Source organism: Aotus nancymaae, unplaced genomic scaffold (genome assembly GCF_030222135.1).
Source record: "Aotus nancymaae isolate 86718 unplaced genomic scaffold, 86718_ANA_hifiasm-v0.15.2.pri h1tg000049l, whole genome shotgun sequence".
Lineage (NCBI taxonomy): Eukaryota > Metazoa > Chordata > Mammalia > Primates > Aotidae > Aotus > Aotus nancymaae.
The window spans coordinates 15,726,121-15,740,034 of NW_026988463.1; the positions used below are offsets into that span (position 1 = coordinate 15,726,121).

The following is a 13,914-nucleotide window of genomic DNA, read 5'->3' on the forward strand; positions in this document are numbered from 1 at the left end:
CACCTATAATCCCAACACTTTGGGAGGGCAAGGTGGGCTTGGCCCAGGAATTTGAGACCAGCCTGAGCAACATAGCAAGACCCTGTTTCTAAAAAAAAATTTTTTTTGTTTTTAATTAAAGAAAAGAAAATGAAAAGCATATATTGGGGTAATTCTACTTCTTACTTCCAGTGGAAAAAAAAAAAAAGGACCCCCCTCAGAGAGGGTGAAAACAAAACAAGAATAAAGGCTTCATAACTTCAGTCTCTGTGATCCATTCCCTCTTTTTGAACCATCGGCTGGCTGGTTTCTGCTCCAGACTTCTGGAAAGTCAGCCCCGGGGCTCTCTGCTCTTTTTTGTCCATCAGTTAATAACTCTTGAGTCTTCTATTTTTAAAAGGTGAGTGTCAGTACAGCTGTCCCCGTGGTCTCATCCACTCACCCCCAACTCTCCTCAAGTAAGCCTGGGACCCCTCATTTCACCATCTGTTCTTAGAGGAGCCCCACTTTCCTTATCTTTCCTGCCCTTTGAAACCACCTAACAAAACAACATGCCTTATTCTATATAGAGATAAAACTCTTCAACAGGCCTGACGTGGTGGCTCTCGCCTGTAATTCCACTGCTTTGGGAGGCAGAGATGGGAGGATCACCTGAGGTCAGGAGTTCAAGACCAGCCTGCCCAACACGGCCAAACCCTGTCTCTACTAAAAATACAAAAATTAGGCAGGTGTGGTGGCAGGCACCTGTAATCCCAGCGACTTGGGAGGCTGAAGCAGGAGAATCATTTGAACCTGGGAGACAGAGGTTGCAGTGAGCCGAGATCACGCCGCTGCACACCAGCCTGGGCGACAGAGTGAGACTCTGTTCCAAAGAAACACACCAAAAAAACCTCTTCAACATTAGAGCCTGTAGCAGTGAGCTACTGATGCATGACATGTTTCCTCCAAGTTAGCAGCTACAGATAACAAACATTTATTATCTCACACTGTGTCAGAAGTTCAGGAATTAGAGCAGCTCAGCTGGGTGGCTCTGGCTTAGGGTCTCCAGAGGTTGTAGTCAAGAGGTTGCCAGAGCTGCAGTCATCTGAAGGCTTGACTGGGGAAGGAGGAGCTGTGTCCAAGATGGCGTCCTCCCATGGCTGTTGGCTGGAGGCCTCAGTTCCTTGCCATGTGAGCCTCCCAACATAGGGCTGCTCCCAACATGGCAGCTGGCTTGCCCTAGGGAGAGTGGGGGAGAGAGTGATCAAGACAGAAGCTGCCACGTCTTTGATAACCTAATCTCAAAAGTGATGTATAATCACTTCTGATATGTTCTGTTGGCCATTCTGGTTACCACCCCTGCTTCATTGTGAGAAGTGACTGCACAAGGGTCTGAGCACCAGGCAGTCAGGGTCATGGGTCACCACCTCAGAGTCTGGCTACCATAGGTCCCATCCCAAAGAAGGAGCTAATGCATGGGTGTCTGCAGAGTGTCCACTGTGCTCCAGGCCTTGATGTTAGGTACATGTGATTATCTCCATTTTGCAGGTGAGGAAATAGGCCCAGAAAGGTTGAGTCACTTGTTCAAGGTCACACAGTAAATGGCAGAACTGTAATTTGAAAGGAAGTAGTCTGCTTCCCTGATTACTTAAAGAAAGAAAAAAAGAAGATTTACTATAGAGAGTTCCAAACATATACAAAATAGAATAATAAAATGAATCCCATGTCCCTATCACCCTGTTTCGATGACCAATCATTTTTCTTTTTTTTTGAGACGGAGTTTTCCTCTTGTTGCCCAGGCTGGAGTGCAGTGGTGGGATCTCAGTTCACCACAACTTCTGCCTCCCGGGTTCAAGCAATTCTCCTGCCTCAGTCTCTCGAGTAGCTGGGATTACAGGCACCCACCACCATGCCTGGCTAATTTTGTATTTTTAGTAGAGATGGGGTTTCTCCATGTTGGCCAGGATGGTCTCGAACTCCTGACCTCAGGCGATCCGCCCACTTCGGCCTCTCCAAGTGCTGGGATTACAGGTATGAGCCACTGCGCCCGGCCTCATTTTTCATTTCTATCCCAGCTTTTCCTCTTCCCCTGATCATTTTGAAGCAAACCACAGATAACCACATCATATCAATTCAAATATATATACTTTGATATCCCTAAGAGACAAGAGTGATTTATTTTTTTTGAGACAGGGTCTCTCGCTCTGTTGTCAAGGTTGGAATGCAGTGGTGCGATCTCACCTCACTGCAACCTCTGCCACCCAGGTTCATGTGATTCTTGTGCCTCAGCCTCCCAGGTAGTTGAGATTACAGGTGTGCACCACCACGCTTGGCTAATTTTTGACAAGAATCATTTTTAAAACAAAACTACAATAGAATTTTCTCAACTTTCAATCTTTTTTTTTTTTCTGTTCTGTCACCCAGGCTGGAGATCAGTGGCACGATGAGGGCTCATTACAGCCTCGACCTCCCCTACTCAAGTGAGCCTCCCACTTCAGCCTCCTGCGTAGCTCAGACCACAGGTGCGTGGCACCACACCTGGCTAATTTTTTGATTTTTTGTAGAGATAAGCTCTCACTATGTTGCCTAGGCTGGTCTCGAATTCATCGGCTCAAGTCGCCCTCCTGCCTCAGCCTCCCAAAGTTCATGAGCCACCATGCCCAGCCTCCAGTTTTCGACACTTTAAAATAATTGACAATACCCAAATGGCATGAAATATCCAGCCAGTGTCCCTATCCTTGATTGGCTCATCACTTTATTTTTTACAACTTATTCATTTGAGCCACAATTGAAATAACATCCACACATTGCAATATTGTAGTTGGTTGCTATATAAGATTCCTTTTACTGTAATAGGTTTCTCACCCTCTCCTCTCTCTCTTTCTTATCTTTTAAATTGTTCTTTTTTTGTGACAGGGTCTTGCTCTGTTGCCCAGGCTGGAGTGCAAGTGGCATAATCACAGCTCGCTTCAGCCTTAAACTCCTGGGCTTTAGCGATCCTCCCACCTCAGCCTCCTGAGTAGCTGAGACTACAGGCATGCACCACCACGCCTGGCTACTTTTGGTATTATTATGATGTTTTTGTAGAGATGACGTTTCATCATGTTGCCCAGGGTGGTCTCAAACTCCTGGGCTCCAGCAAACCTCCTGCCTCAGCCTCCCAAAGTTCTGGGATTACAGGCATGAGCCACCAGGCCTGACCCATCTATTAAATGTTTTAATTTTTTGCCTTGCAGGTGAATTGTACTGTGAGGCTTGCTGATTGCATCCTGTTGCATCCTTTAATATTTCCCTTGGTTGTCTGTATTTCTTGTAAATCAGCAGTGAGAGCTACAGGTCTGATGTGATTCAGATGAGATTGTTTTCGGCATGGGGTCTTCAGAGGAGGGGGTGTGTTCTTCCATCCGGAGGCTCCCAGTGCCTGGCTGTCTCTCAGGGAACCCTTGGTGCTAGTCCTTCATCCTTGAATTCTTCAGGGATTGTGTCATGTGGCAGCGTTCTGACTCTTACCATACTGTCTTCATCTGTGAGCTGAAATGATGCAGAAGGAGAAACTTCCCTCATAGAATGTGTAGTCCTTGCAGGGTATACTTTGTGGAGAAAAGGCACAATGTATGCTTGAAACTTGTCCTTCGCTACTCAGTTTTCAAAGCAATGCATTAGGTCCCCTGCATCCTCCATGAGGTATTCAGTGAGGGTTTTTTAAAAGTATCGAATAGGCTGGGTGCAGTGGCTCACACCTGTAATTCCAGCACTTGGGGAGGTCCAGGTGGGCAGATCACCTGAGGTCAGGAGTTCGAGACCAGCCTAGCCAAGATGGTGAAACCCCATCTCTACTAAAAATGCAAAAATTAGACAGGCGTGGTGATACATGCCTGTAATCCCAGCTACTCGGGAAGCTGAGGCAGGAGAATCACTTGAACCTGGGAAGCAGAGGTTGCAGTGAGCCAAGATCATGCCACTGCACTCCAGTCTAGACAACAGAATAAGAATCTGTCTTAAAAAAAAAAAAAGTATCACATAAACTCATGGATGCAGACATACTCTTATTGCTACTCAAATTGTCTCACTGTTGGCCAGTGGGAGCCTCTTCTCTTCCAGTTGGCTTCTTAGTCTTCCTTAACCTGACTCTCGTGGCATCTGGCAGCTTCCTCGCTATCTGGGATATTCTCATGTCCCCTCTCTATCATGTAGATTTCTCCATTTGTACCTGGAATCCGCCATTTCTCCAGGGAGCCTCGGATCCTCTGAGTGAAGAATGGCGTTCAGAGGCCACTGTCTCACGTTGCCTGTCTTGTTAGCTCTCTGTGGTTAAGCCTGCTAATCCGACGGTTCCAGGGGCAGCCTGGAAACCCTGGGCTGAGAGTGAGTGGGGACCCGGGACCTCCTGCTGATTCTGCCACTCAGAGCAGCTGCTAGCCCACAGGATGCTGTCCTGAAAATTAAGACAGGTGGCCCCCTCTCAGACAGACACAGACCCCTACCAGGGTACCTCGCTGGGGAGTGGAGCACGGGCAGATTTTGGCAGTTGTACCCCACGCCACCTCAGCCGAGCACCCTCGCCCTGTGCACCACCTGCATACATCATTGCTTCTTTACTCTCACTCTGGGCAGCTCATGTCACCTTTCTGAGCACATGTCCTCATCTGTAAAATAGCACAATGTCCTCTTCCTGCCTCATTTATTTTCTTTGGGCTCATTTGTCCTAAGGCAGATGTTATGGGTGGAGCTGGGTCTTCCCAAAATGATATATTAGTTAACATGAGGTCACAGTGGAGTGGGGCCGGCCTCTAATCCAGTATGATGGGGGTCTTTATAAGGGCTTGTGAAGACAGAGACACAGGGAGAGGTAGGAATTGGAATGATGGGGCTATGAGCCAAGCAATGCCAAGAATTGCCACTGCTATGGTTTGAATGTTTGTCTCCTGGAAAGTGCATGCTGAGATTTGATTGCCGTTGTAACAGTATTAAGAGCTGGGACCTTTAAGAGATGATTCAGCCGTGAGGGCTATGCCTCATGAGTGGGTTTCATACCTTTATAAAGGGGTTGGTAGGAAGCCTGCAGCTGCGGCAGCGAGTCTTGCGCAGAGTGGAGCGGCCGCCGGAGATGTCTGACGCTTTGGTCTGAGGAGCGATCAGTGACGCGATGGAGCGAGCAAGGGATCGCTTACACCTGAGACGGACTACAGAACAGCACGTACCAGAGGTGGAGGTCCAAGTCAAACGCAGAAGGACTGCCTCACTGAGCAACCAAGAGTGTCAGTTGTACCCAAGGCGTTCTCAGCAGCAGCAAGTACCTGTGGTGGATTTCCAGGCTGAACTGAGGCAGGCATTCTTAGCTGAGACACCAAGAGGTGGTTAAAGCCATATTGGAATAGGGAGGAATCTGATTCCAAGCAAAAACCAGGCTCCATCTGCTCTTTGAAGCTTCTGCCCAGCTTGCATTGTTTCTAGGAGAACCTGCGTCATACCTTTATCTAGAGCCTTCCCCTAGGTCTTCAGAAGCATCAAGTTTTAACTGTGGACATTGGATTTGGTGGAACAGCAATCATGACGGTGGGCAAGAGTAGCAAGATGCTACAGCACATTGACTATAGAATGAGATGCATCCTACAAGATGGCCGAATCTTCATTGGCACCTTTAAGGCTTTTGACAAGCATATGAATTTGATCCTCTGTGATTGTGATGAGTTCAGAAAGATCAAGCCAAAGAATGCGAAGCAACCAGAGCGTGAAGAAAAGCGGGTTTTGGGTCTGGTGTTGCTACGTGGGGAGAACTTGGTATCCATGACTGTGGAGGGGCCACCCCCCAAAGATACTGGCATTGCTCGGGTACCACTTGCTGGAGCTGCAGGAGGCCCTGGGGTTGGTAGGGCAGCTGGTAGAGGAGTACCAGCTGGTGTGCCAATTCCCCAGGCCCCTGCTGGATTAGCAGGCCCTGTCCGAGGAGTTGGGGGCCCATCCCAGCAGGTAATGACTCCACAGGGAAGAGGCACTGTAGCAGCTGCTGCTGTTGCTGCGACTGCCAGCATTGCTGGAGCCCCAACACAGTACCCACCAGGACGGGGGACTCCACCCCCACCTGTTGGGAGAGCAACCCCACCTCCAGGCATTATGGCTCCTCCACCTGGTATGAGACCACCCATGGGCCCACCAATTGGGCTTCCCCCTGCTCGAGGGACACCAATAGGTATGCCCCCTCCGGGAATGAGACCCCCTCCACCAGGCATTAGAGGTCCACCTCCCCCAGGAATGCGTCCACCAAGACCCTAGCATACTGTTGATCCATCTCAGTCTCTCTCTCCCCTGCAATGCGTCTTCTGAAATTGTGTAGAGTGTTTGTGAGCTTTTTGTCCCCTTGTTCTGCATTAATAATAGCTAATAATAAATGCATAGAGCAATTTAAAAAAATAAATAAATAAATAAAAATAAAGAGGTTGGTAGGAGTGAGTCCTGTCCCAGGGCTCTTCTGCTCTTCTGCTGTGTGAGGACAGTGTTCCTCCCCTCCAGAGGGGGTGCAGCATTCAATGCATCATCTTGGGAGCAGAGACCAGACCCTCACCAGACACCAAATTGCTGGCGCCTTGATCTTGGACTTCTCAGCCTTCAGAACAATGAAAAATACATTTGTTTCTTGTTTTTTTGAGGGAGGGTCTCATTCTGATACCCAGGCTGGAATGCAGTGGTGTGATCACAGCTCACTGAAGCCTTAATCTCCTGGGCCCAAGCAATCCTCCCACCTCAGCCTTCCACATAGCTCGGACCATAGGTGCGTGCCACCATGCCCAGCTAGGTTTATTTTTAGTTTTGTAGAGACAGAGTCTCCCTGTGTTTCCCAGGCTGGTCTCAAACTCCTGAGCTCAAGTGATCCTCGCACCTTGGCCTCCCAAAGTGCTGGGATTACAGATGTGAGCCACCATGCTTAGCCACAAGATAAATTTCTATTGATATGTAAATTACTTGGTCTATGATATTCTGTTACAGTAGCACGAAATGGGCCAAGTCAGAAGCTGGTATCAGAGAAGTGAAATGTTTTTATAACAAGTGCCTGAAAATGTGGTAGAGATTAGAATGAGCCACTACAAGCTAAGCAGGGCCCAGAGGTGGAGGGTGAAGGGTGAGAATCCGCACACGGGGCCAAGCATCCAGAGGCCTCCCCCAGCTTGTCCCTGGGGCTCACACTTTCATTTTGATGCCAAGCATACCCAGACTCTAGAGTCAGTATGCCTCTTTATTTATTTATTTTTTTTTGAGACAGAGTCTTGCTGTCGCCTAGGTTGGAGTGCAGTGGTGCGATCTTGGCTCACTATAACCCCCAAGCAATTCTTCTGCCACAGTCTCTCAGGTAGCCAGGAGTATAGGCACATGCCACCATGCCTGGCTAATTTTTGTATTCTGAGTAGAGACAGGGTTTCATCATGTTGCCCAGGTTGGTCTTTAACTCCCAGCCTCAAGTGATCTACCTACCTCAGCCTCCCAGAGTGCTGGAATTACAGGCAGGAGCCACCACACCCTGCTGAGTATGTCTCTTTAAAAAGAAATAAAGAACAGAAACAAGAGGAAAAAACTGTGGCAACCAGAGGGAAGTTTGTTCTTTTATTTATTTCCATACATAAACCTCTATTGTGCTGACCTTTGAATGGAAACTGAGCACTTAGCAGTCAGCCTCTGCTCAGACATCCCAACAGTCCCAAACACCGATCTCCCGGCTCAGATGTTAGGGGAGTAAGACGATGTGCTGTCTTTTGAATTAAGAAGCCAGTTGCAGAAGGATGATGGAGTTAACATTGCATCTAGGTCACTCTAGAAAAGAAAAATCAGATCAGCCCAGATGGTTCATCCCCTGGGTCGGTGCAGGCCCCACAGCATTCCTGACGGGTTTCTAGGGACCTTTGCTTTTTTGGGCTTAGGTTTTGTAAGTGCTTTCTGCTTTGTTGCTGAAACTGACTTCATCCTGAAAATGGAAGAGAGGAGAGCTCTTCAATTGTCACACACAGAAGAATCACTTGAGAGTCTTGTTAAAGTGCAGATTCTAGCTCAGGAGGTCCGGAGGTGGGGCTGCAGGTCCTGCCTTTTCTAACTCCCTGGAGGTGTGGTAGAACTAGTGGATGGAGAAGCGGCTGAGAATGTACTTCTTCCTGGGCAGACATCATCTTAGCTGCCTCCTCTGGCACTTGGGGGTCCCTTGCACCCAGCATCTTCATGGTGGGATGCCACTGCTAGTGAAGGGGCATTTTCTGTGGTAAATACTTGGGGTTTGTTGTCTTACGCCAAGAAGATTAAGGACATGGACACACATGAGGAATGAGTTTAGGAGTGGAGGTTTAAAAGGCCAAAGAAAGGGAAAGGAGAACAGCTTTGTCCCTAGTGAGAGAGAGAGACTTCCGAAGGGAAAATCCGGCTTGTGGTGGACCCAGCAGATTGTATAGGCAGGTATGAGGAGGCGGTGTCTGATTTACGTAGGGCCTATAGATTGGTTGGATCAGGTATGATGTTTACATAGCACTTGGGGAAGGCTGGCCACCCCACCCTAATCTTATTATGCAAATGGGCTTTAGCCAGCGCCATGTGGTCTGCTCCTTACTGTACACGTGGCTGGCAAAGAGAAGGGAAGACAGAGCCTCCATGTTGGACCTGCCTGGTCCCAGGCAGCCTTTTCCTATTGCCACAACTGCTGACATTCACCCTGCAAGCTTCCAGCTTGCTTGTCTATGTCTGCAGCTGGATTTTACAGGCTGCTCTTTGTTAGAAAAGAAAGTAATTTTGGGGCTGCTTTTCACTAAAAGGAAAACCTTACTGAGTACTCCGGTTCCCTCGCTGTTTGCCTAAGTAATTTCTTCTTAACTCCTACGTCAGTAGCAGAGAAGCCACCTGAGTGTAAGTGGGTGTCAGGGCCAAAGAAATAAATAGCAACACCCTACTTATTTTTAACAGTGGGGGAAAAACATTTGTCTGACAAAGGATGTCCAAAAAGAGCATTGCTGGTCAAGGTTTTTTTTCTCTTTCTTCCATTCTCAAAAATGTTGACTATTAATGAGTCAAGCAATACGTAGAGTGATATGAGTCACAGCCAATGAAGGACTCTCTCTGATCTGGCATGGTAGGTATTTTATCTCCCAGAAGCCTGTAAACAAAAAATAAAAGTCTAAACCCCCCAGCCAACTGAACGGACCTCTCCTCTCAGCCAAGGGCATTCTAGAGTTAACCTGAAGAACTAGTTGAGGCCATGATGGGAAGGGGTGGGAGTTGGACATGCCTCATTCTACCTTCCTGCCTTTGGAATCCAGGCACAGCTGGCCGGCATTAACATTAAAACAGAGACCTTAAGATTGACAAAACAGATTATTTGTAGCAATAACATACCAACAGCACAGATAGCAGGCCCCGAAAGAAATTGACGTTATTTTCCCCCAAAATACATTTGAGAACTAACTCTAATTTTTTCCTATCTTACCCAAATTCCTATCTAAGAGGTCTGAGGATTCATGCCCTACAAACCATAAATTCTCATCAGATGTGTTATATTTAACCCTATATAGTGTGACTTACTTTCCAACCTGATTCTGGTATAACATCACATGACTGTTAGGGTCACAGCAAGGCAAACCCATAGACCCCTTCCCCATTCTCCCCATTTTTGTTATGAGTTAAGCCAAGCTTCTAACAAAATCACACCCAGCTCTCCAACCAAGATGTTGACCCAATTAAGCAGAATGTTAGCCCCTGAGAACCAAGTTGCAGTTTTTTCTTAGAATAGCACCTGGCTACCTGCAAAACCCCTATGTAACCCCCACAGTCTGTAAGCCAGGCTGCTGCCTTCACTGCCTGTGGTCCGGCAGGTTGAAATAAACTTGCTAAACCTGACCCCGTGTCTGCCTCTCCATCCTTCCTGTCAGCCTTACATTTTGGTGCTGAAACCTGGGATGGGAGTAGGTGCTGGCCGCTCTTTCTCTGTCTCTCTCCCTGCTCCCGAGGCTAGCCCCCACATCTCGCGCCCCTTTCCAGACTCGGGAGGGAAACCCCAGACCTCCAACTGCAGTTATCTCCATCCAAATCATCACTTCCCAGCCAGTAAGTTGGATAGAGGTTTGCCTTGGTCCGGGTTCCTCAACCATCCATTTTCTGTCTGAAAGTCCCAGTGCTGGGCTGAGGACGCCCTTCCAGCCCCAGAGGCCTCAGTCCTGTCATCCTGGGGATGCCTAATTCAACAGCAACTGTTCTGAATTCACTGTCTTAGGTAAAGGAAACAGGGCAGAGGACACTTTCTCCTGTCTTCCTTCTCCTCAGCAGCCTCCTCCTCTTCCAGATGTTTGCCATGGGATCCAGACAGTTTGTTCTGTCTAAAACTACCCCCTTAGGGTGACTCCTCTGGAATCTGGGCACCCTTGGTCTCCAATCTGAAATTAGGCCCAAAAGATTAATTTTCTACTGTAATATGGCCTGGCCCCAATATAAATGAGATAATGGCTCTCAGTGGCCCAAAAATGGTACTTTAAATTTCAACATTCTCTGTGACCTTAGCAATTTCTGCCACTGCAGTGGTGAATGGTCTGAGGTTCCCTACGTTCAGGCTTTCTTTACCCTCTGCAACTGCCCCTCTCTCTGTCAGTCCTGCTACAGTTTCCAGATCCTCCTCACCCACTCAAAACCCAACTCAACCCCTCCCACAGCCCTGACAGGTGATGCGACCCCTTTCAACCCGGCTGACTTCCCTCCTCTCCGCCAGTGCCCCAAGCCTGCACCAGGACACCCTGAACCTCTGCCTTACCCCCCAGCTCCAGCTCTTACCTTGTCCCTTCCCCTCTCCAATCCCGCTGCTTCCCACTTTGACTCCTTTCCATTTCCACCCCATACCCACTCTCGGACTGGCATTCCCCTTTGAGAAGTGGTGGGGATGGAAGGCATTGTCCATGTTCATGTCCCCTTCTGTCTATCCGATCTTTCCCAAATCAAAAAGCACCTCAGGTCCTTCTCCTTCAATCCAGACACTTACATCAAAGAATTTAAATATCTTACCCAGTCTTATAAACTCACTTGGCATTGTCTCTATATTATCCTCTCTTCTACCCTCCTTTCAAAAGAGAAGGAAAGAGTGTGGCTTGCAGCCCAGGCACCTGCCAACAATCTTCATTGGTAAGATGCTACTAAGCCCATAGGAGCCACCACCATCCCACGGGAAAAGCCAGCCTAGGACTACCAGCCCACAGATCCAGGCTGAACATCCTGTAACCATATAATTACTTGCCTTATTTCAGGCCTTAACAAAGCTGCCGTAACAAAGCTCCCATAAGATGGGTTTTATTTAACCCTATATATCATGACTGACTTTCCAACCTGATTCTGGTGTAACATTACTTGACTGTTAGGGTTACAGAAAGGCAAGCCCATAGACTCCCTCCCCATTCTCCCCTGCTAAGCCAACCTCATAACAAAAATAGCCTCAAGTCTTATAAACAGGTAGGTTCCAGGATGTGGTCACACCCAGCTTTTGAACCCAGGATGCTGACCCAATTAAGCAGAATGTTAGCCCCTGAGAACCAAGTTGCACTTTTTCTTAGAATAGCACCGGGCTACCTGCAAACCCCCTATATAACCCCCGTAGGCTGTAAGCCAGGCTGCTACCTTCACTGCCTGTGATAAGGCAGCCAGCCTGGCAGATTGAAATAAACTTGCTAAACCTGACCCTGGGTCTGCCTCTCTATCCCTTAGGTCAGCTTACAGTGACAAAGAAGAAAATCAAAATATTTTGCCCCAAGACATGTTTCTCTGCCATATTTTGAAATGATCCTGTACAGCCCTTCTTTGTGGAGGAATATTTGTATCTGTAAAGAATCTTGGCCAGGTGCAGTGGCTCATGCCTGTAATCCCAGCACTTTGGGAGGCCAAGATGGGCGGATCACGAGTTCAGGAGTTCAAGACCAGCTTGACCAATATTGTGAAACCCCGTCTCTACTAAGAATACAAAAATTAGCTGGGTGTGGTGGCACGTGCCTGTAATCCCAGCTACTCGGGAGGCTGAGGCAGAAGAATTGCTTGAACCCAGGAGGCAGAGTTTGCAGTGAGCCGAGATTGCGCCACTGCACTCCAGCCTGGGCAACAAAGCAAAACTCTGTCTCAAAAAAAAAAAAGAAAAGAAAAAAAAGAATCTCTATTAACATAGCTAGATCTTTTTCCTTCCAGGCCCTTCAAATCCTGAAGAGATTAACTGAGAGTCTAGAACCTTTTAAAGGTCTGAATAGGAAACATTTGTCATCCTCTGTCTCTAAGGGCAGCCACTATGAGACTTCAAAAGAACCTTGGTCTCCACAATCTTTTATCTTTATCTGAACATTCCCTTTCTCTTGATCCCAGCCTTTTAGATAAACCCAACCAATTGTCAATCATAAAATTTACCTATAGCCTAGAAGGTCCCCACCAATCAGCCTCCTCCTGCTGCCCTGCTTTGAGTTGTCCTGCCTTTCTGAACCATTGTATCACTGTACTTTTTTTTTTTTTTAGACAGAGACTCATTCTGTCACCCAGGCTGGAGTGCAGTGGCAAAATCTTGGTTCACTGCAACCTCCATCCTGGGTTCAAGCCTTCTGCCTCAGCCTCCCAAGTAGCTGGGAGTACAGCCATATGCCAGCACACCCAGCTTTTTTTTTTTTGTATTGTATTAGAGATGGGGTTTTACCATGTTGACCAGGCTGGTCTCAAAGTCCTGACCTCAGGTGATCCACTGGCCTCAGCCTCCCAAAGTGCTGAGATTACAGGTGTGAATCACTACACCCAGCCCCAGTGTACATGTTGAATGTATTTGATGTCTCATATCTCCCAAAAAATGTATAAAACCAGGCTTTACCCCCCCAACCACCTTGGACACATGTTCTCAGAATCTCCTGAGGGCTGTGTCATGGGCTGTGGTCAGTCATATTTGGCTCAGAGTAAATCTCTTCAAATATTTTACAGTTTGACTGTTTTCATCAACACATTTTCTTTTTTTTTTTTGAAATATTTTGAAAGAGCCCTGCAAAGCTGTCTCTTATGGGGAAAATCTGCACTCTGTTGAGAATCCCCTTCCCTTTCCGGGTGCTTTCCCTCATCCAGGAGAGAATTTACTAAGAGCGGCACCTTTTTAAGCCTGGTAAAAAACATTTGCCAGGCTGGGCGCAGTGGCTTATGCCTGTAATCCCAGCACTTTGGGAGGCCGAGGTGGGCAGATTACAAGGTTAGTAGTTTGAGACAAGCCTGGCCAATAGGGTCAAACCCTGTCTCTACTAAAAATACAAAAATTATCCGGGCATGGTGGCGTGCCTGTCAGCTACTCAAGAGGCTGAGGTGGGAGAATCGCTTGAATCGCGAGGCAGAGATTGCAGTAAGCTGAGATCATGCCACTGCACTCCAGCCTGGGTGACAGAGCGAGACTCTGTCTCAAAAACAAACAAACAAAAAACCATTTGCCATCTGTTCTCTATGAAGCTGGCTACCTGGAGCTGTCATCTGGGAGATAAAATCCTTGCTCTCCACTACCCCTTATCTTAACCCAGACACTGCTTTGTCTTGATTCCAGGTCTTTAGAAAATAACTCTTTCAACCAATTGCCAATCAGAAAATCTTTGAATTTCCCTATCCCCCAGAAGCCCCCTCCCTGTTTGAGCTGTCTCACCTTTCCAGACCAAAGCAATGTACATCTTACATGTATTGATTGATGTCTTCTGCCTCCCCAAAACGTAAGGGAAAGTCAGGTTGTAGCCTGACCACCTTGGGAACGTGTTCTCAGGACCCCATGGGGTTGTGTCATGGGTCATGGGTCTCATATGTGGCTCAGGATTAATCTCTTCAAATATTTTACAGAGTTTGACTCTATTAGTTGAAAGCCTCCATCATCTGAGGTAGATGTTACTGTCCCATTTTATGGATGGATAATGCGAAGCTCAAAGTGAAGCGGCGTCATTGTCTGGAGTAAATACCTGGGGT

The 13,914-nt window shown here is 47.6% G+C and overlaps 3 protein-coding genes across 10 annotated transcripts in view; all 3 read left to right on the forward strand.

Moving 5' to 3' along the window:
- Positions 1-13,914, forward strand: part of TVP23A (trans-golgi network vesicle protein 23 homolog A) — a 57,976-nt gene that overhangs the window by 16,531 nt on the left and 27,531 nt on the right. The gene's annotated exons all lie outside the window — the stretch shown is intronic.
- LOC135269030 (SNRPN upstream reading frame protein) lies at positions 5,042-5,320 on the forward strand. Its single transcript, XM_064362516.1, has one exon. It carries the CDS (start codon positions 5,105-5,107, stop codon positions 5,318-5,320), a length of 216 nt encoding a protein of 71 aa, XP_064218586.1. The 5' UTR covers positions 5,042-5,104.
- On the forward strand, positions 5,509-6,364 carry LOC135269027 (small nuclear ribonucleoprotein-associated protein N). Its single transcript, XM_064362506.1, has one exon. It carries the CDS (start codon positions 5,509-5,511, stop codon positions 6,229-6,231), a length of 723 nt encoding a protein of 240 aa, XP_064218576.1. The 3' UTR covers positions 6,232-6,364.

Bases quoted from the DNA above. Each gene is read 5' to 3' on its own strand.
- LOC135269027 (XM_064362506.1), top strand. From the start codon at position 5,509: ATGACGGTGGGCAAGAGTAGCAAGATGCTACAGCACATTGACTATAGA.
- LOC135269030 (XM_064362516.1), top strand. From the start codon at position 5,105: ATGGAGCGAGCAAGGGATCGCTTACACCTGAGACGGACTACAGAACAG.